This window comes from Chiroxiphia lanceolata, chromosome 21, assembly GCF_009829145.1.
Source record: "Chiroxiphia lanceolata isolate bChiLan1 chromosome 21, bChiLan1.pri, whole genome shotgun sequence".
NCBI classification, from domain to species: Eukaryota; Metazoa; Chordata; class Aves; order Passeriformes; family Pipridae; genus Chiroxiphia; species Chiroxiphia lanceolata.
Genome location: NC_045657.1, coordinates 4,410,539 through 4,438,498, shown reverse-complemented (window position 1 = coordinate 4,438,498; position 27,960 = coordinate 4,410,539). Strand labels below are relative to the sequence as shown.

At 43.0% G+C, this 27,960-nt stretch overlaps 1 protein-coding gene across 3 annotated transcripts; it reads right to left on the bottom strand.

The window, feature by feature from the left end:
• SETX (senataxin) lies at positions 1 to 27,960 on the bottom strand. 3 transcript variants are annotated; one of them, XM_032708375.1, is made up of 26 exons: positions 27,880 to 27,960; positions 26,785 to 26,967; positions 25,470 to 25,650; positions 24,027 to 24,237; positions 23,723 to 23,832; positions 23,255 to 23,474; positions 22,850 to 22,969; positions 21,653 to 21,824; positions 21,311 to 21,401; positions 16,351 to 20,580; positions 15,402 to 15,501; positions 14,775 to 14,951; positions 13,921 to 14,150; positions 13,261 to 13,428; positions 12,568 to 12,724; positions 11,618 to 11,719; positions 11,242 to 11,354; positions 10,563 to 10,634; positions 9,573 to 9,722; positions 8,967 to 9,074; positions 8,108 to 8,295; positions 7,399 to 7,491; positions 6,609 to 6,773; positions 5,998 to 6,138; positions 3,567 to 3,654; positions 1 to 3,098 (listed from the first exon to the last, which is right to left on the bottom strand). In XM_032708375.1, exons 3-26 carry the CDS (start codon positions 25,647 to 25,649, stop codon positions 2,136 to 2,138), a joined length of 8,349 nt encoding a protein of 2,782 aa, XP_032564266.1. In that variant the 5' UTR covers position 25,650; positions 26,785 to 26,967; positions 27,880 to 27,960; the 3' UTR covers positions 1 to 2,135. The 3 variants fall into 3 exon arrangements, with proteins under 3 accessions (XP_032564266.1, XP_032564265.1, XP_032564267.1); XM_032708374.1 differs by lacking the exon at positions 27,880 to 27,960 and adding an exon at positions 27,379 to 27,615; XM_032708376.1 differs by lacking the exon at positions 27,880 to 27,960 and adding an exon at positions 27,379 to 27,615 and having other exon boundaries at positions 5,998 to 6,135.

The window sequence follows — 27,960 nt, the reverse complement described above, 5'->3', positions numbered from 1 at the left end:
TTGTGACAAAGTTGTATTTAATTACCAGCAAAGCATTTCCTCATTTTATTTTGTTGCCAGCTTCACTTTATTTACATCAAGACAGTCCAAATGGCTTCCCCAGCCCTGGGGTTCACAGAGCAGCAGCCTTTTAATGTGCTAAGTACAAACAGCAGGCAGGGCAGCACAGCCCTGCCAACAAGAGCCAAGGGGGTTGAAAGATGGCAGTGTTTTTAAATATTCCTATTAACATAAAGGGAGATAACACACAGGGCAGGGAGCCTGTGATGTGGGAGTGACCGAAATGTCCAGTTCATTAAAGTCAGACTCACTCCAGCTGCCTTCCCTCCTCTCACAACAAGAGCCCCAGCAGCTGGAGAAGAGCACACACTGCTGACAAGAGGTGGTCAGGGCTCACTGAAGCCACTCAGATTGCAACAGAACGAGTAATTTAAGCCAGACAATGCACAGATGCTGCTCCCACCTCACAGGGATCTCAAGGATTCTCCCGTTACACTGAAATGCTCTGTCCTGCACAGCACAAGCTGGACAGTCACAGATGGCAACTAAAAGCCTCCCAACACACCCACAGTGCAGCTGCTGCCAGTAAAGCACCTTTGTTCCAGGCTGGGATGCATTAAAGGATGTTTTACTGGCAGTTACAGTGAACCAGCACCCAATGGTTAGTGCTGTAAGTCCAGTTTCCCTTGACTGGATCCCATGGACCCGTTCAGGGGAGGGTTAAAAGGGCAAAGCTGACACTGATCACTGAGTGCAGGACAGAAACTGGAACTAAAAATGATGGCAAAGAGAATTCTGGTGGCTCTTTTGCTTCAGCAAAGCCCCTGGCATGACACTGATTCAGTCAGTGAGCAAGGGACAGCAGGGCCCTGTCTGCTTCAGGCTGTACTTGAACACACACAGGGAGATGGCCCAACACTGCCAGTGCACCCAGCTGGCACTGACACTACAACCACTCCATTCCCAAGGTACTGCATTCCCAGGTTGTCTCCATGCAAAATTCTGTGCAGGTGAAATGTTGCTCTTCCCCTCCCTGAGACAGACACACAAAAAGAAAAGTGATACTTCAGAGTGACCCAAAGGAATTTGTAGTAGAAATAATTCCACTTTTATTGTGAGATGTTGTGATTAGAGGAGGGCTTCCTTACAAATAGCTGGGTTTTCCCCCATCCCCTGTTAGTGGCTGTATATTCCTCGTCAGCACAGTGGAAAGAATCCAGTAATAACACCTAGAAAGAACTACCTGCCCTTTTTACCCCTGTAGATCTCAAAAAAGCTCCACACAAAGAAACTCAGGTGTTATTACCAATAACTGTTAACTAAATCTTTGACCAAGATTCCACTGTGCTACTGATTATTCCTCACATGGACACAAACAGACCTCATGGGCTTTAATCTGCAGTTTGTGTTGCCACTGCAACAGGAAAGGGATTCCAACTGATGGAGCAGCAGCAAGAGCAAAACTCAAGGCACATCTGTATAAACAAAAACTCTTCTGTTCCTATAAAAACAGGCAATAAAATATACAAAATAAGTAGAATTCTCTCCATTCAACCAATGTACATCTGCCTCAGTCTTTCCTGAGGCACTAGTGGAGCATGAGGAGGAACCACTGCTACCACATTTTCAACATTCACTTTTGCTATTAAATAAATTAGACTCATGAGTGCAAAGGGGGAAAAGAAGTCTGGCTGTTTTTTTGATTTGGGGGTGGTTTGGTTTGGGGTGGTTTTTTTGCTTTGCTCTGGTTCTTCATAAAAAAATTACATCTCTAAGAAATTAGCATTTACACAAGGAAAAAAGAAGCTACATATTTGCCAAATTAAATCTTAAAATAATTCTGTATCCTGTACAAATATACATTGTTAAACATTTACAACCTTAGCTTCCTAGATGACAAAATTCACTGTTCTTCCAAGCAATTCAGCTGCCCAACTTCTCTTTTCCAAACCTCAAAGCTCCCACCTGTCAGGTATAAAGTCCCTTCACAACCAGGGACAGGACAGGAAAAAAAATCTACTGAGAGTAGTGGTATCAACAGGAGGGAGTTCCAGGTGTGTTGAATAATTTAAAATACAGTCCTTGCTAGACAGAAATCTGGGAATACACTTTCCAGTGATGAGCCAATAGTGAAGTCAATGAAAGATCTTTCTTCGCTTGGTAGTGCCTGATTCTGTGTTCTCTGGTGGTTCCTCTGATGGTCTCCTGGTTAAACCACGACAGTCCTTGTTCCCCTCACTGCTATTGCCTTGACCTCCTTCACTGAAGGGTTTTGAACCACTTTTGGACACAGCCCCTCTCCTGTCACCCTCGTGCTGAGCTGTGTAAGGAGATGTGGAAAGCACATTGCACTGTCCTGTTGTTTGCTGGGCCTTCCCGAGGTTTTCTGTTCTGGAAATCTGATCCCTGGCAGCTGAGGATGCATTAAGGCCTTGCTGTGATGTGGATCCTGGATTGCTCTGGGCTGACCAACTGCCATCTTTCAAGGCCTGCTCCTTCCCTTTTGTCTCAGTTCTACTGGCCAGCCTTGGGTCTCGTGGTTTCTCTGGATTGGCAGGGAGTGCTGCAGCCCCCACGGGCACAGGGGCACTGCCCCTCCTGAAATCTCCAGCAGGAGTCCCCACGGATGCAGGGGCACTGCTCCTCCTGGAGTCTGTAGCTGGAGCCCCCATGGGAGCAGGGGCACTGCCCCTCCTGGAATCTGCAGCAGGAGTCCCCACAGGTACAGGGACATTGGCCCTCCTGGAATCTCCAGCAGGAGTCCCCATGGATGCAGGGGCACTGCCTCTCCTGGAATCTGTAGCTGGAGCCCCTGGAGGCTGTGGGGGCCCTCGGCTTCCTTGGGGCACTGCATGGCCAGGGCCAGCAGCAGCTTCCCGTGGGCTGCTCCCAGGATTTGTGAGCTCACCCCTCTTGCCACTGTTAGAACCAGCCTGCACCAGAGGAGCTGTCATTGTCCCTGCTTTGGCTGGGAGCTGCACTGCTGGCCTGAGCTTCAAAATCTTCAGAGCATCTTTCTTGTAGTTCTTCTCCGCTGTCCTGATAATGGCACCTCTTTTCTGAGCATCCTGAATCAAGTGATTCCAGTTTTTATCTTCCTTTAAAAAAAAAAAAAAAAAAAAGAAAGAAAAAACCCCAGTTATTAGCCAGAAGTCAACACAAAAGGACAGAGGTGTCAGAGGATGAACAACCCCTTTAACCAAGGTACCTGACACAACTGTCATGGAAACCACTGTTATGTTCCTTCTGGAATGGAAGAATCTTATGTTTCAGCTGCAAAACAGCTACAGACACTCTGGCTGCTGCAACACAGGGAAGGTACTTTGAACCAGCAGAAGCACCAAAAATGACAAATTCCCTATTTCCAGGGGTTTCTCTCACTGGCACGTGGCTTTATCGCCCTCTAATGGCAAACGGACACACCCCCCACCCTCGGGAAAGAGCAACCAAGGGCTAAGACACAAAGTTTATTCTCTTCCCAGGAGCAGTCTTGAGGATGGGTTTGAGTTCCCAGCCCTGCCTCGAGGGTGGATCACAGAGGACTGTCCAGCTGACACTGCACCTACCATGAGGGTCTGCAGCCTGCCCAGGATGAAGAGGCTGAACCTGGCTCGGGTGATGGTGACGTTCAGGCGCTGAAGACTTGCCAGGAACCTGAGTGACAAGACAAAACTAAGCTCTTAAACTACTCCTTCCACAGGGTTTAGGGGTTGTGAGAAAAAGAGATAAAATTAAGTGTCAGTGAAATGAGCAGCAGCAGTTCCACAGGCAGTGGCAGCAGTTCCTGCCCCATCCCCAGACCCCCTGGCAGCAGCCCTGCCTTACATGGAAGGCCTGGCGTGAACTGTGTTTTCTTTCACCACTCTGATTCCTTGAAGGGAATTCCAGTTCTTTCCAGCTCTTGCCATTGATGTTTCCTTTCTTAGAGCAAATCCCCTCTTAATGCCAACCACTGCTTCCTTAAACGTTCCTCAAAGTACTGAGGACATCAACCTCACTTCACCTATCAAGACTTTAAGCTTCTTTTTGACTTGAACTGAAATAGATTAACAATATTTGGCATGATTAATGGGAAAATATCCTACTGAAATACTGAGCACTGGACATGAATATTTTATTTTAAAGGTGACCTGCACTGGAAGCACATCAAGGCAGACTTTTGCTTTGTCATGCTTCAAGAGTGGAAAGTGTGTTCTTGCAGAACAAAGTCTGGTTTTGCACTATGAAGAGTGTCTAGTTCTGTTTTCGTGGGATCACCGAGGTACTGAAACCTAAGTAAATGCTTAGTGTATTCTTAAAGGTTCATTTCTGTTAGGACTTACTTATGAAAACTCAATAAAAGGTTTGTGAAACTAAATATGAACTATTTCTTATCTAATAAAAATAGCTCCCCAAATGCACAGTTTATTCCATATTAGCAACAGCTGCAAATCAAAGTCCTTGTACAACTTAAACTAAGTGTGTTCACTATCAGTGCCTCACACTGTGGGCACTGCACTGAGAACTCATCTTCAGCAGATTCACAACCCCTGCAGTACAAAGATTGCAAAAACCACAGAGTCACCTCCAAAAACTTGGACAGTGTAGGAGTAAAGTGAGAAAGGCAGGAAGCAGATGGGGAAGAGGATACAGCAGCACAGGTATTATAATTCTCTAGGTCTCGAGAAGTAAAAGAGGGGGGATCTTGAAAGACTACTAAATACTCTTAACAGCTTTTCTAATTGAAAGACAGCAAGATAATTTTCTCAGGAAAGAAAAAAAAAAATCCATTGTCATCTCTTGGCATTTTCTCCTCCCTTTGCAAGTTACTTTCAGAGTAAATTTAACACTGGACCAGCAACCTTGGAGAACAAAATACTTTGCTGAGCTACAAGATCATAGGTAAGGGTGTGACAAACTTATCCCATCACACCTCACCCTGAAGCACAGATGTCTAAGTCATCAGCACCTACAGCTGCTAAGGTAAAGCTTGAATGTATAAACCTTCATATATTTTTATAGTAAGCTGGAAAGTTTTCTTCAAAAAGAACAGAAAGAAGTTAAGTCCTGTGTCAGCCAAAAGAACTGGCAGGTTCCAGCTGCCTTCAGTTTCCAAACTCAAATCAACCAGATTAGGAAAACTTCAAAAAGCATTACTGTTGTTTACTATAGGATTTGGATTCTTTCTCTTCCCACAGTAACATGGATCAGCACAATTAAAAGCCATTTGTCTTGCAATTAGAGAAACATAAGCAGCTTAGTGAAACCTGGTATGTAGAAACAAAGATTTTTGTTTATGCAACTAGGCTTTCTATAGTTTAAGCCAGCAAACTCTGAGAAGGCATATTTCATATTTCCACTACCATTTTTTTAACTAAAATTATCCACAAGTTACAGAAACAAATCAGCAACTGCTGTAGTGCTCTGGGGTTAAATAGCACATTCAGTGCTTAGTTCCTCCTGTTTCAGACAGAAAAAGCAACATATAAAATGAACAAATCTGTGCTCTTGAATCAAGATTCCTGCAAATTTGCCCTTTACTCAAAAGACAAGGACATTCATCTAAAAATCCCAGATCCAGCTCGGCTACATCACGTTCCAGGTGACATATATAACTAGTTACCCATATTTTCACAGACAGAATGCTGTACTAACAGGACAGCAACAGTCACATTTTGAGAGAACAGCATTCAGAAAGTTACAACATGTGCCAAAAGCTACAGGAACAGTAACTGCTGCAGAATTAATGCACAGAGCCAAGACCCCAAGGCCAATCCTGCCAAACCCAAAGAGTGACAGGCGAAGGGAGCCGTGCAAATGGATCAGCAAGGAACAGAGAGCAGAACACCACCTTCTGTTCTCAGATCTCAAACCAGTAACATGAATTCATGCCCTTTCATTCACTGACTGCTAGAAGTGACTCGTTCTCTGTAACATTCTCACTGGTCCTATAAAAAATACGACTTTATCCACAGTGTCACTGGAAATGTAACTTGCAATTCAGTGCAGGACACGTACCCAATGGATCCTTTGGTGCTGTTTGCCTGGACATATGTCAGAGCTGACCCCTCAGAGCTGTTTGCCCGGACACAGGACACTATGATACAATCCTTCTCTCGACCCTGGAACGCATCCACTGTGTCCACTTCTCCTGGGCTGTTGAAGAAAGAATTTAACAGCTTGCTAATTCTATTAGCTGAATTTTTCAGCAACTCACTGATGCAAAGAGTCCAAACACTGTCCTTAATGCTCTGTCAAAACCACCCAGGGTGAATTTCTGTTTCTGTGTACGAGCCTAAAAGATGAATTTACTTTTCTGAGAGCAGCATCATTACTGAAAAGCTGTTCTGGTTCACACAGCTTGGAATTTAAGGTTGTCTTTTAAATCAGCTTTATTCAGAACAGCAATATAACCAAAGCATGTGCACAGGTAATAACTAAGAAATGGTACAAGGAGACCATGCCTGTTTTAAGCAAGAGGGTTGCACTTCCCCTTTGAAGGCACAACCAAATACAAATTTTAGCAGTAGACAAAGAAGTTTGAGAGTTTTTGCCATTCCTTTAAGAGGATAAACAAAGGATTAGTATGCAAGAGCCAGGTCTCATTTGAAAACTCGTGGTTTCTTTACCTGTTATTCCTGAACACACTGTCCAGTTGACCTTGAATTCTCTTTTTCTGTGCACTGTAAGGGGTGATTATTCCAATGCGACGAAGACCCAGATCCTTCCTTTTTTCCTTAATTGTTCTAATTAATTCCATCACCAGCTTCACTTCCCGAGGGTTACTGTAAGAGCTGAACAGGACAAAATGGAAACATTACAGAAACAACTTTGAAAGATCTTTCCAATTCAATGCCCAGTTTGTTGGGGGATTGGGAGTCACAGCTTGGCTTGAACTTGTGCAGCCTCTTTCACACAGAGGCTCAAAGAATTTGGCAAACAGACTCCGAGGAGGGGCTGCCAACCACGAGAAGTGCAGGCAGGGAAAGGGTTGCACTTCCATGTTCCTTTAGCACCTCCCAGCTGTGCTTTCCTTACACAACAGGCAAAGGGGAGGACTGAGCCTGCCACCTCCTGGCATCACCTCGGCCTGCACCTGGGAAAGGGAAGTCATTGATGATAAAAAAAAAAAAAATTAGGAACTCAAACTATTATAGATGCCAGTAAGTGCCTTCAGGCTCTGCTAACTCTAACAGGTAAGTCAAACAAGGATTAAAACCAGTTTCGGATTTAAAAAAAAAAAAAAAAAGCCAAAAACATTCAACAGTTGTTTTTTGTAAAATTAAATCAAATCAAGTAAAATTGCAGTTCTAGTCACTTAGTGCATATTGGGAACAAGAGAGGAGAGAAGACAAGCCTTCTCTGGGTAATTAATTATCAGAAAATCTGAACTTTGGCTGATTAAAATGCAGGACTTACTCGCAGTCTCGCTCCTCACGACCATCTGCTACATCAAAAATAAGGTAGGGCTGGAATGGCCAGTCTGAAGAACATCTGTTCTCTTCTATTGCTCTGTAAATAACATTTTAATCACTAGGTAACCATACAGAAATGCTAACAATTGATACTTCATTTACTTACATCAAGGTTATCAAACACGAGGAACTCTCCAGGACGAGAGGAAATGGCTTCGAGTTGCACCAACAGAGGTTTGGATTAAATATTAGGAATTTTTTTTTTTTTCCAGGGAAAGGGTTGTGAAGCATTGGAACAAACTGTCCAAGGAAGTGACAGAGTCACCATCCCTGGAAATGTCCAAAAATCTTGTGGCACTTGAGGACATGGTTTAATGGTGAACATGGCTGACACTTGAACTCGATGATCTTGAAAGGTCTTTTCCAACCTTAACAATTCTCTGATTCCAACTTTCAGCTTTACCCCCCTCTACCAGAGTCCTTAATTTTCACTGCTCCCTAAAAATGAGCTCCTGGTAGTCTTTATACTCCATTTTAAGGGATCTAGTTAACTCACCCATCACAGCCAGCACTGACAGGACATGGAATGCACAATTTCTCCCACGAACCATCTTTCCCCCCGCCACCACCAACCTCAAGAATTTTTAGACTTAACAGAATATCCCGACCTGAGAAATTATCTTTGATAGAAAGGAAAACAGAGAGCTACTCACTTGGCAGTCTTCAGGGTTTTGCCATAGACATAGTTGGATGGGAAGAGGCAGATGTCAGGGTGCATCCTGTACTGCACAGTGAGCTGCACCACGGGCAGGCTCCGCAGGACGTTCCTCTGCACTTGCTCCTCCAGGAGCCTCTGCAGTCGTGCCATCAAGGACTGGTCGTAGCCATACTGCTGAGCTTTCTGCCAGAGGGAGAACAGGACACTGACTGCTGGGGAATTAGGTCTCAAATTACGAAGAGGAATTTGTTTTGTTTTTTTTTTTTAAATTCAAGCTATTCGTTTTCTTCTAAATCGCTGGCAAAATGGCAACTACTTGCACTTCAATTTTTCATGGGTGTTAGTCTTACTATTGCAGTAAAGGTCAACCTGCATAAATGTGAATTTCTGTCTTTAGCAAGGCAACTTTCCTTTGTGAGTCACAACACGGTAACATTTTAAAAACATCAATAATGAAAAGCAAAGTCTTCCAGGTGAGATCTCATTAAACAAGCCTCTAGAGAATTTATCCCTCTAAGGAAGCCAGTCTGTTTTCTCTCCTTTCTTCATCAGGTGTTTAAAGCAGTCCAGAGTGTTGGATACAAGGAAGTGCTCCTATATGTTCACCCTCAGAACATGCCTGTAGGGTAAGGAAGTGCCCATACAAACAGGTAGTCTTCCTCCTCCCTTCCTTAAGGAATGTGACACTGAAGCTCCCAAAATAAGACACCAGCCTGCCACAACATCCCTCACAACCCACCTGAAGTTTCTATTGCCACAATAAAATGTCTCTTTTCCCCTCCTTTAAAATATTTTCTATAAATACGATTCTTAAACTACAGAGCAAGAAAAAAGGGTATAGTTTGAACACTTACTACTGATTTCACAGTAGGAGGGAGCTGTTTGGGATCTCCAACAAGGACGAGTTTGTTACAGCGATGGATCAGTGGAATCAGTGTCTCCACCTCACAGGACTGCCCTGCCTTTTGTAAATGCAGACAGGACAAAAAGTAGTTGTAAGCAAAGGAGGGAAGTATGTTAAATTTCCTGTAACACAGCCAGATAACTTACATGCTTTAAGTTTTCTTTAAAAAAAAAAAAAAAAAAAGAGAGGAAAAAGAAGGACTTTTCCCTAGTTAAAAACTGCAACCAGATTTATTTTATTATTGCATTTGCAGAGCTCTCCAAACAGATATAAATATAACCAAACCATCTGGAAATCTCTACAGCAAGAACCATGCTTTAGCCATGATTTTCAAGTAAAAGCTGCCTGCCATTAAAGCACCAAACAAGTCAGCAAAAGAGGCAATTAAAAGTCATTCTTTCTTTCTCCTCATGGTTCTACACAGCAGGACTGGCTGGGTATCAGTTAAAAGGTGGGGATGGGGCAGGAAACCCACAGTAAATTCCACCAGCAGCCAAACAACTACGAGTAGCTCAAGCAGAGCTAGAACACTGGAGTCCCAAAAAGCTCCTCTGACCTCATCCACAATGACACAGCTGAAGGGGTCGTGGCCTTGCCGTGCAAAAGCCGATTCCAGCAGACTCCCTCCACTGGTGCTCAGGGTGCAACAGATGATGTCAGACTCCAGGATGATGTCTGTCTGGACCTTCTGGGAGTGCCCACGAACCTTCAAGTACAACAGGACACCTCTTTTAGCTTTCTGTAACCTCCTCAGAGCAACTGTTAACTGCCTGGACAGGTCCAATTGCCAACCAGCTCGTGCGTGATGCACCATCCCAAGGGAACTGTCTCCGTTATGACAAATGAAAGTCACAAGTTTATTTAACTGAAGTGTTCCCTTCACTTGAAATTACAGGTCAGTGCCATTGAGGGTGGCAAACTGGAAAGAAATGCTCCTTTCTATAGCTATGCAATCTAAACACACTAACTGAGAGCAGAGTTTAGTTTGCCATCCTATTTGTAACTCCAAGCCTCCAAGACCATTAAGGGTCAGCATATATTCATTAGAGGAATCTTCATTCATCTCACTGTTCATGCTACTTCACATTAATTACTGGTTTTGCTATCAGTGCCTGTTTCCCCTTTCAGATCTACACACAGAAAACCCTCCAGCTGTTGCTTTACTCAGAAACATTTAAGAGTATCTCAATTCCAGCAGGACTATGAAAGTGTGGATGAAGATACAATCCTAGAACATGAGGACATGCACATTTTTATTACCTTATTTGTCAAACATGTTACATTTCGTTTAAAATTCACCCTTAATTTTAACCGTGAATATTCCTGTTTGGCTTTTCTGTTTGTTGCTGGTTTTTTTCCCAGCCAGAGCACACACTCAGATTTCACACCTGCCTGTCCATAACTTACTAAACTTATAACCTTTTATTTACTTTATAAATATTCCCAACTACATCAAAACCAAATTCCACCACAATTAAAGGACGCCAAGGATATAAATACATCAGCTGAAGTTTAATAGAGAGCTGCCTTATAGACAAATTCCTACCTCCTTTTGCTGAGAAGCAAGTTGCTGTCTCTCCTTTGCAAGTCTGGCAATCTCTTCATCTAACATTTGACTCTAGATGGGGAAAAAATAAAGAGAAACCACCTTTAATACCACCCATTTCCCATATTTCTTCTTTCCTCCCATACCCTACATTTAGTCTTGCTCAGACTGACTTTTAATATCAGATGTGTACAAAAAAGCCGAGCAGTTTCTTCCAAAGTTGTCAACATAGTTAGGTTTTGCAACACACAATACTACCTCTTACATTTCTGTGCAACTGGGAAATGGTTCACCATCAGAAATCTGTAATTTGAGCAGAAATTCCCAATTTTTAAACAAGAACAAAAAAAAGTGGGAAACTTCGAGTGCAACACATATTCCAAAACTCCAGGTCACAAGGTGCCTTACTATTTCCAGTGAAAGAAAACAAGAGCTTTGAAGTATACAATCAAATTAAACCATTAAGGTTTATAAATATGGTTACATTAAAAACTAATGGTGACAGAATCAAACTGAACACTGGAGCAACAAGTGGCAGGAGCAACCAGTGGCATAAAGAAACAAAAAAATCCCTGATGCAAAGTTCTCCATTCCCTTTTACAGTTACTGCTCGGAGGTGACATAAAGTAGTTCTTTATGCTTTCAATTCTACAAACAGGATTAAAAGTTATCTTGCTACCTCTCTCTTCTCACATCTGTGCATGGCACGCTGCCGGGACAGCATGTCCAGCTTCTCATCCAGAGCTGCTTTTTTCTTCTGAACATCCTGGTCAGAGTCCCCTGGCTTTCGTTCTGTCACAAACCAAAGGACAAGTTGCAGGAGGGACAAGAAAAACTGTCACAACTCTTGCTCTCAGACATGGATATGAAACTTTTAAGAGCAAATGGCCCATATATAAACTGCCACCTTCCCACTAAGTCTGAGAAAAACAACGCTTTGCTGCAATACTCCTGTAGAAGAATCTTCCTTCTTACAGGACACGTAATCCCACATGTAAAACATCATCAAGTTCTTAAAGAAGACTGAAGGAAAGTCTGATTTGCATGTTACTTACTCATTCTATGTTCCACTTGCTTATCCAGGCTAAATCCCCGGACTTCATTGTTGATGGCTTTTTCAGCACCAAGTCGCACTAATTTGATATCACCACAATTTCCTGTTTAAAAAAAACAGAGTCAAAATACTTCTAACATTACTCCAGTCATCTCTCCACTTCGGTATGAGAGTTAAAAAAATGTTAACATCGTGGATATCAAACAAGGCTTTTCCTTTTCTACTTATCTGGGGTTTGCAACAATTCGCTTGTACTTATATAAATGCAGCTACAAAAAATCCAGTAATTCCAGACCCTAAAAAATAAAAATGTTACCTGTGTTTTAGTGGTGGCTAACGCTTAATAATGTTATTTTGAATTAACAGAATTACATCTTATTCTCAGGTTTATCTAAAACTTACAGAACTCCTAATTTAGACAATTATACCATCAAGAAACGCAGTTGGTAAGTCAATAAAAATTAACATTATTAAAAAATTAACACAGATATCTTTCCCCTTGCCACAGACAAAATACCTTGTTCTGAATTCATCTACTTTGTGTTAGTCACAAACTGGGAGGAGGAAAAATGAGAGGCTCTGACACATCACAACTTTCACCGCTTTGTTCCGCATGATCAGCAAAGTCCGACTTTATTCAAAATCAAGGCAATGGCCTTGTGTTCAAATCTTTAAGTGCTTAAAAACTGATGAACTTAAACCAACAGCACGAGGAAAAGATCACTGTCTATATAAAAACAAAGTGCAATTTATTTAAAAAGAAGCACACAACACACCTTTTAGAAAAGCACATTAAAATTAACAACAGCGTGAGGATGTACCAGGCACGTTCTGCAAGAGGAAAAAGCTGCTCAGAGGAGCATGTAAGTACAATGTGTGATCAACTGTTTCAGTTCCCCCTTCAGGCTTTGCCTGTTTAACACAAAAACAGAATTCTGAAACAAGCCATACCCAAAGGCTCCTGTTTGTTTTGGCACTTTTCCTTAAAGGCCACGATGATCTTTTTCATGAGCTCATCCACAGCAGCATTTGATGGGGCACAGACCAGAAAACGGTTTGGCTTCATCTTGGAATTCTTTTTCCGGGCTGTTTTCTCATTCCTGGTGTTCTGTAGAGGAATTCACAACAAACCAAAACGGGCTCTTTACATTTATTCATTTGTGATTTAGAAGCCAGACAGTATGTTCACTTAATCAGCAGGCAGAGTGTGGGGGCTCTGGTACTTGAACATCCCTTAAGGTATGTTTTATACTGAGGAACAAGCAATCGAATATATTAATTCTATTTGCATAAATTCCCTTCAATAATGTACTTGAATCTACTGGCTGCTTATATGAAAACCATTAAGAGGGACAGGCCAAATAACATTCTTTAATAAATCAAAATATTACTTTTTTTTATGTAACAAGTGTTTATACTACAACTGTGCGTGTTTTCTTGATTTTTCCATTTTAAGTTCTAAAAAATAAGTGTTCCAAAAGGTATTATTTCCACCCTATACAACACAGATTTATAATCACATCAGCTCCATAAATTACACCCTCAGTAATTACCAATACTACATTTTCAATTAGTTTAAGCTATCACTGACTTCCATTGAGGAACCAAACCCCAGCACATGACCTTCACATCAGGTTCACTTACTTCTCTCAAAACACGAGACAGAAGTCCTACAATAGTTTTTGATTTCCCTGTCCCAGGTGGCCCATGGATGAGGCAGATCTTGGGAAGCCCTGGATGTTGCTTTAGCATGGCATAAGCTGTCTCAATGGCTCTCTTTTGATCTTCATTGTATTCATTCATATACGAAGCCTGAAGGAATAGACGGGGAAAAAATAACAAATTAATGTTGATCAAACCTTTCATGTATTTTCAGAACATCCCCACCCCTTCTGCTACAACTCAAAAGCTGGAAGGGCAGGGAAGCTTTTGATTCTAGGTTTGCTCTTGATGCACACCCAGTCCTGACCTGAAAGTTGCAAAGAAGACTTTGTTTACTCTCCACACCCTTATTTTCACATTACCTTTTCCATACTATGTCTTATTTCCTGAACACTTCTCCAGTAAGGAAAAAGAAAACTGAAAGCTGCTTGAAGCACACAGTGTCAATATAGCACAAACACCTGAGCAAGTTCAGACTCCTCTCCACCCAATCAGCCAGCTCTGAAAAGTTGTCTCAATGTCTCAGTGCTTTTGGAACTTGTCTGTTTGCCCTTGGTCACTCCCACAACCAGATCTGCAAAACTCCCAAGGCCCAAATGCCCACTTTGTTAATCCTGTCCCCCTTGTAGCTGCAGGACTTACAGCACTTCCTGAGGCCACAGGCAGATCTCTGGGACAGAAGTCATTGTAGCAGGGGTTTATGATGGGTCTGGCCAGGGGACTCCTGCTCAGCAGCAGCAGACCTTTGAAGGTTCGGTGTGTGGTCACCAGGGACCCAACCACCACACACTTCACTTGCTTGTGGATGCAGAAGGACAGGTTGCCTCTGGTTTGCACAGTGAGGTGACAGACAGTGTGCTGCTCCTGCTGTCCTGGTAAAGGAGAGGAAGAAAAAAACAAGCTGTTAATTCAAATATCCAAATCGTTAACTGAAAGATACTTCAGTAAGTCACTCCATTAATTCACCAGAAGAAGGTGCTGTCTTCTACTAAGGAGCCAACAACTAACTCTTGCAGAAATCCCAACACTTCCCCATCTCCATTAAAAAAAAAAAAAATCAGTGCTCTGTAAAACTGCTCAGATCACTGCTTTAATTAGGCAGGTACTGGATACTTGGTGATCCCGGTAATTCACAGTTTCAGTTCCAGAAGACAGTGACAAGTTCAGTCAGTGACATCAGAGAAGTTCATGGCACTTATCTCTCATGGCAATGCCCTCCCTAAAGATGTGTGCAGAGCACCTACTCATTGTTAGCTTCTGTTCTTACATGAAGTATTAACATTTGTATTGAAGGAAGTCCCTAGGAAAATGGAAAGCAGGCCTGCAGCTTCAGCTCCTGACTTTTTACAAAGCTTCTAGCATGGAATAGACATGCTAGAGTGGGAAAACAACCCCATTTCCTCTGAGGAAAGCAGTATATACCAACAGCCAGCTATGAAGAAGTATTTTATGGCACCAAGAAGAATCCCACTCTCATTCCCACCACAGGTACTTACTTGCTGTATAACCAGACGCACGGGAAAATCGTGTCACGAGCCCAACGTGATTCACCACATGGTTCTCCATCCCACTTTCTTCCCCAAAGGTGTCTTTTTCCATCTGGACCACCAAAAGGATTAAGTCATCCTCCTTTGGATGAAGCTGCCTTGCCAAGTCACCTTCTCTAAAATGAGCTGCCCAAAATACACATTGAAATTCGAACATTGAAAAGAAAACGGTTACGATTCCTTCCTGACTCCAGAAATGCTACAATCAACATATTATAGGGATTTCAGTAATACTCATCTGTTAACTTTTAAAGCTATTAAAGACTACAGGAAGGGATTATAAAGAATTTTAACTTCATCCTGCATTCTTAAGCCTGAACACAGCACTGCATAAAACCAGAGTCAAGGACTACTTTATCAAAAGAAGCTGAAAGAAAATCCCAAATGAGAGACAGGAAAGACACAAATTCCCTGCAAAATACATATTTCTGTTACATGCATTCTGTAGAGCAGCGGAGTCAAGATCCTCTCTGTATTTAAAGCAAATAAAAAAACCTCATACTGTAAGTGCCAGTTCATTATAAGGCATCATCTACTTGAAAATCAGAAGATTTTATTTAAAAAAAAAATCCTTACCTGTAAAATGTGCTGTGTTCATGTCAGCAGAGAAGTTCTCCAAGGTGAAGCAGTAACTCTTCTCTCTTGCTTTCTGATTTTCTACCCACTCTTGTGCCAGCTACATGTTGAAAAGTAAATAAAAATACTTTGAAGGGTTTAGTGTATCACAAGAAAAGCTTATCATGACTCAAAGGGCAAATACACTTACCAGCCTGCCAAGTAAATACATGAAGAATCTTACCCAGTTCTTTTTTTCACATAAGCATACACATTATATATAAACACACAGGGCAAACAAAATTGCTTCCTCCCCACTCACCCATTTAATGTACTTTCTTAAAGCTTTTTAAAACAAATGTGGGTTCCCCAAAGTGCATTTTCACCTTAAAACATCAGTATCAGTATTTTCACCCTAGAACTCTGGCACTGACTTAATTTTTTACCTTATTTCTATGGAGGAAGTAATGCAATGACTGAACTTGAAAGCATTCAGACATTAACTGAAGGAATACTGTGTTTTGTTGTTATTAAACTATAAACCATTGAAGTTTGGGAAAAAATACTTCTTGGATTAACCAGCACTCTCACATAAGCTCTCAATAGAAATCAAAACAGTAGGGTTTTATCCTCTTTTTACAAATGCTGTCACTGAAAGACCTCAGTTTCTTAAAGATTTCTGCTTTGAGCTTTATATTCTCTAGAGGAACCACCTCCTTTGTCTCTCATTTTACATGTTATTGTGGATTTGCACCCAGGGGAAAAAAACCAGTTCACTGAGGTGAATAACACTGGTAGTCCTCAATCTTAAACATAACTGTCTAGATTATTTTCCCCAAATCATTCTTCTACTCTGATCTGTATCTGAACATTTTCAGATGGTAAAACAGAGGACACAAACCAGGTTTTCATCTCTTGATAAAATTTACCAGGGTTGATGCAACCAAACTGAAAGGCAGAAGCTACTTACTGTTTCAAAGGCGTTCACCATCATCAAGGGGAAAAAGGTATTGAAATAGTCATTGTAGTCCTGAAATTGGACAGGAACAGAGGCTACCACAGACTGCAGGAGATTATTTGGAGTTCCAAAGCAGTTGAAGTTTGCAAACATTTCGTAAGTCCACTTTAGGACCTGATTAACAAAAACACTGTAATCGCGCTGCTGAGCGCCAAGAAAGGAGGAATATGCTCCTCGTCCAGACCCTCTGGAGATATTCAAAGCATTGTCATACTGTCTGTTTTGTGACTGGAGAACATTATTAGAGATCTGGGGTTGAGGTACGTTGCTGGAGGCTGGAGCCTTGCACGGTTGATTTCCTATTGGTGTGTACACTTTTGGGAGGGGTGGCCTGACCACGGCGGGTTTCGCCGCGTTCACTTTGCTTTTGGAAGGTGGTGGTAACTTTTTAACGTCTTCCAGGTCCTTGCTGAAGGCTGCATTCCGGGAGGAGCTTACTGAGCTGAAAATCTTGGTAGTGGAAGGCTTTCTTACTTTGGGAGGAGGGAGAGAAGGTTTGGCAAACACGTGGTCTGCTCCTGAGCTGGTGGTTGCGTGTTTACTGCAGGACTCTCCTGGTTTTTCCACTTTCTCCATGCAGTCTTTGTATTTACATTTTGGAATAGCTGGGGACTCGTTCTGCTGAAGGCTTTCAGCAACATCCATTTCCTCTGGGGTTTTACTAGCTATAGCAGTATCTTCAAAACTTTCCTCCTGAGAACATAATTCCATGTCCACGGGATCTAACTGAGTTAAAAACAGATTATCATCATCTTCTTCATTGCTTTCATATGATTTACACCCATTTGGTTTTGAAGTTTTCATCTCGCTCTCAGGCAGGACAGCACAACTTTTTCCTGAAGACTCATCTTTATCATCTCCAAGTGCAGTGGAAGAGAGACTTGAATCCATAGGGACAGGAGCCATCACACTGTTATCCTCCCATTTTCTGTTCCAGTCTGAAGAACCAGGCGTTTTAGAGGCATATGCCCCCTCTTCCACAGACAGGCTTTCAAATTTTCTCTCACTGGCAGAGGGACCAGCAGTTTCCTCTCTTCTTTTCTCTCTTTGGCTTTCAGTAGACGCCAGCCCAAAACTTTGAGGCTTTTGTCCCGTGGATTTCACACGCACCCCGGCACCTTTTTTGTTCCTGCTCTCGGAGCTTCCCACGGGACTTTTCACCTTGGCGCTTCTCTTGGGCCTCATCTGCCTTAAGAACTGCCGGTCTTGGCAGGCCAGCAACTTCTTATTGCGTTTCACGGACAAACTCTGAGCATCGATGAGTTTGGTCCTCAGTTTCTGCGCGGCCCCCACCCTCCCCGCGGCCTTGCCGTGGCTGCGCAGCTGCGCGACGCTCTCCCGGGAGGGCTGCGACAGCTCACAGGCTTTGCGGGGGCCCTTCTTCAGCCCCAGCTTCTCCGCCGTCGACGTCGGAGCGGGACGCTGCCGGACCTTCCTTGGAGGGACCACGGCAGGCGTTGACCTGCCAGGCTGAGGACGTTCTGAGGTGCTCTGAAGCAGTATTTTGGTTTGGGCCGTTTTAACGGCGGGGTTTTTGGGGCTCCTCTGAACGGCTATTGCTAATTTAGATTTCGCCGCGGCCTTCGGGGGGCTTGCGGTGTTTTTCTTCCAGGCCAGCTTTGAAGCCAGTGAGATGGCAGATGTGGATGCTCTGGGTTCAGGCAATGGTGAGCCCAGGGTGAAGCCTTCAGCAGCAGCACCTTCGTCTGCAAGTTTCTCCAGCTGCCCTTTTGCATCTTCCTTACTCACAGATTCTTGCAACATCAAATTAGTTGTCTTTTTTTTATCATCAGCTTCTTTCTGATGAGAAATATCTTCTACCTGCTTTTCTACTGAGCTTGCTGCTTCTTCCATGGTATCGTCACTGAGGTAATCCAGATCATAACCCCACTCATTTATGCTACTGTTCAGGAAGTCATCCGAACTACTGTCAACTGCTGTTGAAACATCATCTTGTTTATACTCCTGAGTTGCTTCTATAGCATAGGCTTGAGTATCTTGCCAAGCTGAAAATATCTCAGTATCTGTTTCAAACTCAAAGAGCTGAGAATCACAGTCATCTAGTGTCAAGGGAGGCCTTGGAGGTTCTGATTCCATTTTGGTATCACTATCAGAAACGCTGTTGGAAGTCGAAGGCAGCTTTGCAGGACACCCATTTTCATTCTTGGTTTTTGTTTCCTCCTTGTCATCCACACCTTTTTCTTCATCAGACGAGTCTGAAATTATAATGACTTGATTGCCAGGGCAATCTGCATCACAGAGAGACCTGGTACCTTGGCCTTCATTGGAAGATCTTACAGCACCTTTCACTTTCCTCCTAATGTCACTTAGATTATGGTACACTGAGCTTTCCTGGCTTGACTCCAAGGGAAAATTGACACTTTTGGCATAAGCAGCTAAAGATAATCTACTGAGTTCTCTATCAACCTGGGAGTCTGATAAAGTATCATCTTCAGAAACCATCGTCACAACATTCTCTTTTTTCCCCTCTGAACTGTTTTCCCTCTTGAAATATTCTGAAAACTCCAACAACCTGTCACTTGATTCATGCTTCACTGACAGTGGCCTGATCTGAGGAGCAGAGCTGGACACATCCCTCTTGTTTTCAGACCTAGATGGAAAACAGCCATTTGCTGAAAATTTATTCGTACGAAAGGCGTTTGAAAATTGATGTTTAGAGTCATATTTAGCCAGGTCATTTAAGTTAGGCTGTTCCCACTCTGAAGTTGGCATGTCCGTGTTATTCTTAGACACAGCCTTCAACAATGAACCTGATTTTTCTTCTGTTGATATTTTTTTCAGCGAGGTGTCATTAATCCCTAAAAGCAAAGTACTGTCATCTTCCTTCTCTTGCATACCAGGTCCATTTTTAGGGCAGTTAGAGCAATCTAGGGATGTTTCTGTTGATCCCTGTTTAGTGGGGACCACTTTGGATTGAAACACACTGTTTACGCTTGTCTCCTGCACACTTTTGCCATTCCTTGAAGATGAAGAACCAAGATGAGTTTGAGCAGACAGATACCCTGCTGTTGAGGGTCCTGCTTCCTCTTTGACTTCCAACTCTCTGCCTCTTCTGAAATCTGAATGCTGGGCATTTGACTTACAGCCCTGATTATCCATATTGCATTTCCCTGTCACAAAGTCATCATTCCTATTTTCCTGAACTTTCCTACATAGTTTTGCTGCCAAAGAGATAAATTCCTGAGCTGCCAAGTCATCGGGTTCCTTTTTAATATCCGTCAAGGTGCCTTCTGTGGCTGTCCAAGATGTTGAAGGTGCATCTCCAGATTCCTCTTCCCAGGCATTTTTTCTTCTAGGGAAAAGGTTCCCTTGACAATCTCCACTTTCCTTTGATCTGACAAATGGAGAATGAAGGTCACCTCTCTCATGTGCACTCGTCCTGAATCCATTATCACCTGCATTCTTCTCCGGCTTTAGAGAAACAGTTGGCAAAGCTGTAGAGCTTGAACTGCTCCCTCCAGCCACAGAGGCACTCAACGCTCTGCCCTTTATACTCCTTATAACTTGCTTTAAGCACGTTTGTAATTCCTGGGTCTCCTGGATGTTCAGCTGCCAACCCATGGAGAGATTTCCTCGCAGGAGGAGGTTGAGTTTGTCCAGGTACCTCTTGCAAAGGGCCTGCTGCCCAATCTGGTAGCCCTCCTTGAGAAGGCTCCGTATGAGCTGCACACAGGCGTGTTGCACAGAGTTGGAGGCTTGGAAAGATCCTGAGGAAGAGCCTTTCCCACAGGGCCCGGAGGTTTTGTCCATGCGCCACGTAAACACCCTGGCTGGAAGAGTAGCACATCTCACCACTGCTTCCACCCACTCCTGGGAGCTGATCCACAGCAAATGCAGGCATTTTTTATTTCTGTGGAGTTCAACGATGCACACCAAGATGAGGAGGAAAAACTCGGAGATTTTGTCACACTGCTGGAGCCTTTCAATGAGAATATCTTTGATTTCCGAGCACAGGTAGTGGATGACCTCTACTATGTAGGCCACACCCAACTCCTTGAGATCCATGAGCGACTGAACAAAAGGGATGAACCAGAGGAATGTGCTGGGATGGACACGCATGGCTTTGCCCAGGTCAGACTGAAGCACACTAGCCAGTGTTTGCATATCTTCATACATTTTGGGGCAGTACTCTGGACAGATGGCAGCCTTCCAGCCAGAGTCCTGGAAAACAAAGCCACCACACATCACCCTCACTGATAGGCACATCTGCACAGCTTAACAGGAGGCTTTTTTTCTAGCCATAAGTTACTTTCTTTCAAATGTATGTTCACTAAATGTTAACACCTCTTATATCCCAACATAAAGCAAAATAGGAACTTAAAAAATGCGAAAAATAAAGACCAAACAGATGTATAAGGAACTATTTTCCTAAAATGTAATCTGTGAAGTCAGTGTGAAGTAGTAGTTCCTTTAAAAATCATTGTGAACTCTCTGGAGACACTGCTCAAATACACATTTAAAGCCTTTAAGAGGCATTCCATAAATACAACACATCGACATCAAGACGAGCACATTCACAAATGTTTAATCTGCTTTGTAACAAGAAAAAAATGGTGCCATTTTGGAGCACTGCCTAACATTTGAAAGTACAGCAAACCATCTCATTATTCCAAAATCAATATATTAGTTCAGAATACTCAGAAACAAAAAGTAAAATACAACACCACAATCAGTTCCTTTTTTTTTTTTAAACTGAGTTCAGTGTTTTCATTGAGGTAACAATATTTCAGCCTTGACATGAATTTTAGGGCTTTAATGCCATCTCTGCCTAACTCAAATATGTTTTTCTTTCCTCCTACACCCCTCCATATTCTACAGGTGGTTTTAAACTGATAATGTCACACAGTGACCACAGTTCAGAGAATGGGAAAATAAAACACTGGTTTAATACCTTTTGAGGCTTTTCTGTGTTGTAATTATACACAATCTGACTGCAAGTAATCATGTCATCACCGTAGTCTGACTCTGGTTCAGATTTTGTCCTAAAAAGAAACACAGAAAAAAATCCTAACTAGTGTAACAGGCATCAGAGTTGCCAAAAAGAACCTCACTATTTTAGGGGACCTACTTCAACTTTTCACTGTTTGAAGTTGGAAACATCTTTTACTTGCCATTTCCCTCCCCCCTCCCAAGTTACAGCAGCACTGACAAGAAATTCAAGATCAAAGATCAAGTTCTCCTCTATCCAGGTATTAAAGTCATACAACTGTTTTATTCTCTTAACAACACTGACCTTATAAAGCTATTGCGTATATTTTTAATTTCATTTTTGTAGCTCTCACTGTTGATAATGGTTTGAAAGGCTTGGACAGGATCAATAAGCTGACCCCAAACTTTAGATCCGAGCTGATCCAAAATAACCATGAAACAATGCAGGGCAGGCCAGAAGGGGTCAGCAGAATCATCTGAAATACAACAGCAACAGTGGGGACAGTTGAAATGCAAGTCCTGGACATTCTCAGACTCTGCTGAAAATGAAAGTAGTTGGTTTTCATTGGTTTTTCTTAAATATTAATACAAAAAGAAGTATTCTGGTAAGTTGCAACTATACTTTTTAATCTGGAAAAAGGATGAAAAAAGTCAAGCTCACCTGTATAGAGACACTGCTCCTTAGGCAGCCTTAAATCAACAGGAACCTGGATGCCCATTGCTAATATTAAATAATACAAATACTTCTCAACTTCGTGAAAGGGATTCTTTCACACTGATTTTTGCTGGGCTGTGCTAAGAAGTGAGTGGTACAACTTACACAGCTGTGACAATTTATACTTCACATTTATACCAGAAGCAATTGGTTTTCCTTCAAGTGCATTCCTCCTCCTCCTCCTCCATATAAGACAATGTATTCTTAATAAAACACACTAAGCTTATAGAGATTTAGTCATTTAAGAGGCAGTCCTGCTCTTGGGCTCATGTGCCACTCCTAGACTATGTCATGGCACGTGACCTACAAGAACTACCCAAGGGCTGCTAGTCTAAATTATAAGTCTAAATTTCCAGCTGCAAAAGGGGATCCCCTCAAATAGACAGATGGAAGAGTCAAATTTTAAGGCAATCTGCAGCAATTCAAAAGGTATTCCTTCACTTTGGGATTCGAAATTCTAACTTCATGCCACAATGAAATGTGCATTCTGGATGCACGTGCAGCCTGTATATTAAATGAAAATAATGACAGAAATTACAGATTTGTCCTCTCAAAATCTCTAAGCCAGCCTCAGGCAAAGCACTGCCATCCCTCCTCCACTTCAGACTGTGAATGCCATTTTTCAGCATTTGTCAGTAGTACCCGAATATTGTACAATCCAGAAAACACATAAGCCTCAGTTAAAATCACCTCATCATTACACTACTAAGAGCTTATCAAACTTTCTTGTTTGATAAAGAAAAATAGGTTGTGAACTGTCTTTATCTGAGTATCAAAATTAGTTACCAGCTGCTTCTTTCTCCATAGTGTGAAGTATGGACTGCATGAAATCATTCTGTTTGTCTGGGCCCAGTAACAAAGAGTCCATAGCTTGTTCTTCCAGCACTGACAGCAACATGCAAATCCCTAGAGAACAAAAAGGAAGCAACCTGTCTGCATATTTGCAAGAATTTGTTCAAATTTTCACCAAATCCAGGATCAATTTTCCAAATGCCATTACCAGTGAAACACTTGAGAACAAGAGATGAGCAGCAATATGAAACTAATTAAACACAACCTCACTACTGCAGGTGTGCAACATTCAATTCTCCATTTGACAAAGCACCTGTGAAATTGTAGAGCTCTGACCTGAAAGAAGTGCTTACAAATGTGAGAGGTTCCACAAATTCACTCCTGATCACAAATACTCACCCAGCCAATAGTTCTTGTAGTTGCTTGTATCATACAAATGAGCTGGCAGAAGGATGAGTTTACCCTTTTCATACATTGAAGAGCTGTAAATATCTGGATTCTCAAAAAGCCCCAGCTCAATAACTTTGAACAAACAAGTCAGCACTTCCTCTAAGTCATAGTAATCATCCCTGTCAACCTTCCCTAAATTCCTTGCTGTCAGGATGGCCCATCGGCGAATCTAAGGATTGAAATAAAAAGTTATGTATTAATAAAAAAGAACAAATAAAAAAAAAAAATCACAATTCTGTAAGATTATCATCGCTACTAAAAATGGGACAAAGGCATATTTTTACTAAGAGAATAATTAAAAATAACTCTTTCTCCAAAATAATCTTAAAACCAGGCTCAGTATACAGCACTCAGTGTTAACATGGTGCATGAAACCAGGATTCACTGGAATTCAGCAGAAGAGAAAAAGGAACTTACCACCTCATTGGGGTGCACCAAAAAGAGATAAATTCCTGGGTATTTTTCAAAGACCTGAAAGGCATCGTGGCCGAGTTCCATCCTACAGAGCACTTCTACACACAGCTCACCTAAAAGGGTAAGATACAGTTGCAGTAAGGACTAATCTACAGGCTCACAAAAAAATAAACTACTTAGTGTCAAAATAAACAGAGAAGATATATACATACACACTGATATTCTGGCTTAACTCCTATTTGTTATTTGCACCCTCTTCATCAGAAACAACACCATTCCCTCCAAGGGTGTATGATCAGATACTTACTGACTCTCTCGTGCAGCAGCAGATATGGATATTTCAGTATTTCTAGAAGGGGCACTCGCAGGTTATTCTCAAAATCAGGGCCCACATAACCAGACAGCCGAGTCTCTCCATTCTCATCCACTAGAAACAACTCATCGTCCTCCCCCGTTTCCTCCTGCATGGATTTCTCCATGTGGGCAACAAGACGGGTGGTTTCCAAGTCCCACAGGTCCTATTCAGCAGGGAAAAACAACTATAATCAAAGTGTATTTGTGAAGAAAGTCATTCAGGACATTTATTAACACATGTAGGCCCCTTAATTGAACCTCCAAAATTTAAGATTTCATTTTGGAAAGCTTCTTTCTAAGCGCGGCGCAGAACACGAAAGCTTTGGCACGGAATTCAACTGTGCAAACCACAAAACTCTCACTTCAGGTTATCATTTTTAAAAGAGTAGCCTTCAAACCAGAAGCAATTTTATAATTCTGCTAAATAGTCGTATTTCAGTGATTATTTCAGGCCACTGGCCAATATGCATACACAATATACAGAATATACGTAAGGGCATGGTACAGAAAAATATCATATTTAGGAAGATGGGAAAAGCAATTTTATCACATTGCCTTCTCATGGATTTTGCAATTAATAGAAGGAAAAGAACATAAATAATGCAAACAGAACAACTGACTTGCTGGATATTTCTAGGGATTTGCTCACTTAACATTATTCATCTTAAGTAACTGCTCCAAACCTCAATTAGAAACCAAGTTTATTCCCTGCAGTTAATGGACACAGAAAGGAACTTTCTGTAGTTCAGACACTCCACTTATTTCCAGTCACATGGGACTGCACTCCAGAGAAATCCTGCTGACTAATCTAAAGAACAACGTTTTGGACACCTGTATTATGATCAGTTAGCTACAAATATGCACGTCACATACACAGACACAAAAGGGAAAAACAAGCTTTCCAAAACTATAGAACTGGATACTAGTGAGGGAGAATTACAAAATACTTCTGATAAAAAATTAAGAGGTTTCCAACTTTTCTGATTGTTTTTAATTGCACGGTCTCACAGACTTGCAAGGTCTGGCCTCTGAAACTCAAACATAGTAGAAAACTACAAGTGAGAAGTGAAAGCAAACAAAAAAAAGGAAAGGAAAATAAACATTGCAGACATGTTAGTCTGGCAGATGTTCTTTGTTTCACATGACAAAGCACCACAGCATGAATAAAGTCCAAGCTATACTGTCTAGTCAGCAATTTCCCACTACTGTTTTAGCTCTTGCTGATTTGAATACATGCAAAACAAGAGGGTCTTCACTTAACAATCAGCTGTTTACAGGGCACAGTTAAAAATCAACACACCCTATTCCCAAAAACCAATAAAACACAACCCCGGCGTAAAACTCCCCCTACGCTGAGGCTGGAACACAGAAGCCTCTTAATTAATCCCTTAATTACCTTATGCAACCTTGGACATTCTTCCCTTGCCTTGTGGTATTCAACCACACACTCCAGGCAGTAAGAGAGATCATCATTGGATCCCTCAAACTCTTCCTGGGACAGCTGTTCAGTGGCATAGTGCTTCAGGAACTCGGTGGTGTCAGGACCACTCGGGGTGCACCATCGGCATGTGCTCATTCTGGGGGTGGGAAAAACGAGGAATTAAAGTCCAAGGACTGGAAGTGCCAAAATGTTTCCTTGCAGCCACAACAGCACCTAGTTTTCAAGGTGTGATGAGCTTCAGGATTTCTGTGGCTGATTAGCAGAGTAGATGCAGGTGTGTTCTTCCATATATGTACAGGTGCAGGCAGTTAAACAGATTAAAGTATTAAAGGAACATCACAGAGAAATGCCTGGGGAACAGCAAACAGTAAGTGTAAAGCACCAAAGAGAAATCAAATTTGCAAACCATGAGATAATGAGTGAAAATTCATTGTACATACAAAAAAAAAAATCTCCTCGCCCACAAATAACACAGTTTCCAGAACTACAATGCTAAAGGTCTTTATATTATTTTACAGGTGACTGTGGAATCTAGGTCTAGCAGTACAGAATTTAATTAGCTTTTTTCCTTAATCTCCTGCTAACATTTATAGGTCAACAAATCCCTGTTGTCACAAGCAGAGGATATTTAGGCAGAACTTTGCTGTCTTCATTACTGTTGAAGTTACAAAGTGTGACAGAATTCTCACCACAGACTGCTTCCTCTAAAAACAGAAGTTCTTCACTAAGCAGCAGCACAGTCATCTCAGACCCTGGTGGTCTGAAAAATTCAGCAGAACACTGGAATCACAGAATGGTTTGGGTTGGAAGGGACCTTAAAAGACCACCTCATTTCACCTTCTGCCATGGGCAGGGACACCTTCCACTATCCCAGGTTGCTCCAAGCCCTGTCCAACCTGGCCTTGGACACTTCCCAGGGATTGGCAGCCAGAGCTTCTCTGGGCAACCTGTGCCAGGGCCTCACCACCCTGAGAGGGAAGAATTTCTTCCTCATACCTAATCTAACCCTGCCCTCTGTCAGTGTGACCCATTCCCCCTTGTCCTATCACTACAGTTCCTGATGGAGAGTCCCTCTCCAGCTTCATTGTAGGCCCCTTCAGATACTGGAAGGCTGAAAAAGCACAAACACTTGAAATAACTGTATAAAAAGGAAGATGGTAACTGCCTCTCTTATTAAGCATAACAAAGAAAGCTGGATAAAGCCAAACCATAGTCCTCAAACATACATATACCCTGGGAAAATCCCAACAATTACCTCCCTGGCCCTTACCTTTGGAAAGGGAAGCTCTCTGCTGTGCAGGTGTGCCAGTCACATGGTGGGAAGGAGAAGAGCACTGCCCTGCAGGCAGGAAAGGCAGCTGAGCCCTTCAGCCATCCATGCCCTGAGTGCAGCACGGCAGAGCAGTGTCCTCAGCAATCCATCCCCTGGAAGTCTCAGTGGTACTTCAAGGATCTACAGCAGCAAAACAGAAATCAAACCACTGAATCACAGAATCAACTAGAAAGGACCTCTGAGATTTTTGGCAATCACTACCTTATCAATCAGACCAGAGCACCCAGTACCACCTCCAGCTGGTTCTTGAACACCTCCAAGGATGGTGACTCCACCGCCTCCGTGGGCAGCCCCTTCCAACGCTCAGAAACACTTTCTGTGAATAAATTCTTCCTGATATCCAACCCGAACACCCTCTGGCACAGACGGAGGCTGTGCCCTCCCCTGCCACTGACTGTGGGGGAGAACAGCCCGACTCCCACCTTGCTCCAACCTCCTTGCCGGCAGTAAATCACCACAAATCAGAACCGCTTTGGCATTTAGAACAACACGGGTTCTATGGAATGCGTTCCATGAAGCGGTAAGAACGACCTGCAAATGAATCCCTTCTGCCCTTCCAGCGCGGGTAAGACAACACCCGAGAAAAGGTGTAAATATTTATCTGTGCACGTTAATCAAGGAAACTGCTTTAACAGACACGCACGAACCCGGGCTGCGAGCAGCACCTTCTCCCGGTAACGCCGCTACCGACGCCCCACACCGGCTGAGGAGCCCCGGCCCCCGCGCACCGCCCGCCCGAGCCCCGACAGCACTTTCGGTTTCGCGGTTGGAGCAACCCCAACCCCAACCCCAACCCCAACCCCAACCCCAGTCCCGCCTCCCACCCCCGCAGCGCCCCGCGCGCCCCCCACCAGCTGCCCCCAGGGCCCGCCAACCCCTTCCCGCCAAGCGGGGCCGGCCCGGCGCTGAGGCGGCGTGAGGGACCCGGGCCGAGGCCGCGCCGGGGCAGCGCGGGCGGCAGCGCGGACACGGGCGGCACCGCAGCACCGGGCGGGCGGTCCCGCTCCCGCTCCTCTCCCCCCCTCATCTCACCCCGGTCCCGTCCCGGCGGTGCCGCCCTGAGGCCGCCGCACTCCCCACGTTTCCGGGCGCAGTCGGAAGCGGGCGCTCGCC

What these genes read in the sequence shown, in the direction of transcription:
- SETX (XM_032708375.1), bottom strand. Translation starts at nt 25,649, where the DNA reads ATGAGCACATGCCGATGGTGCACCCCGAGTGGTCCTGACACCACCGAG. An exon ending in CTACAAGAACTATTGGCTGG is followed by an intron (nt 22,970 to 23,254) that starts GTGAGTATTTGT and finishes TTTGTTCTCTAG; the next exon opens with GGATTTGCATGTTGCTGTCA. An exon ending in TTGCTTCTCAGCAAAAGGAG is followed by an intron (nt 9,723 to 10,562) that starts GTAGGAATTTGT and finishes TTGTACTTGAAG; the next exon opens with GTTCGTGGGCACTCCCAGAA.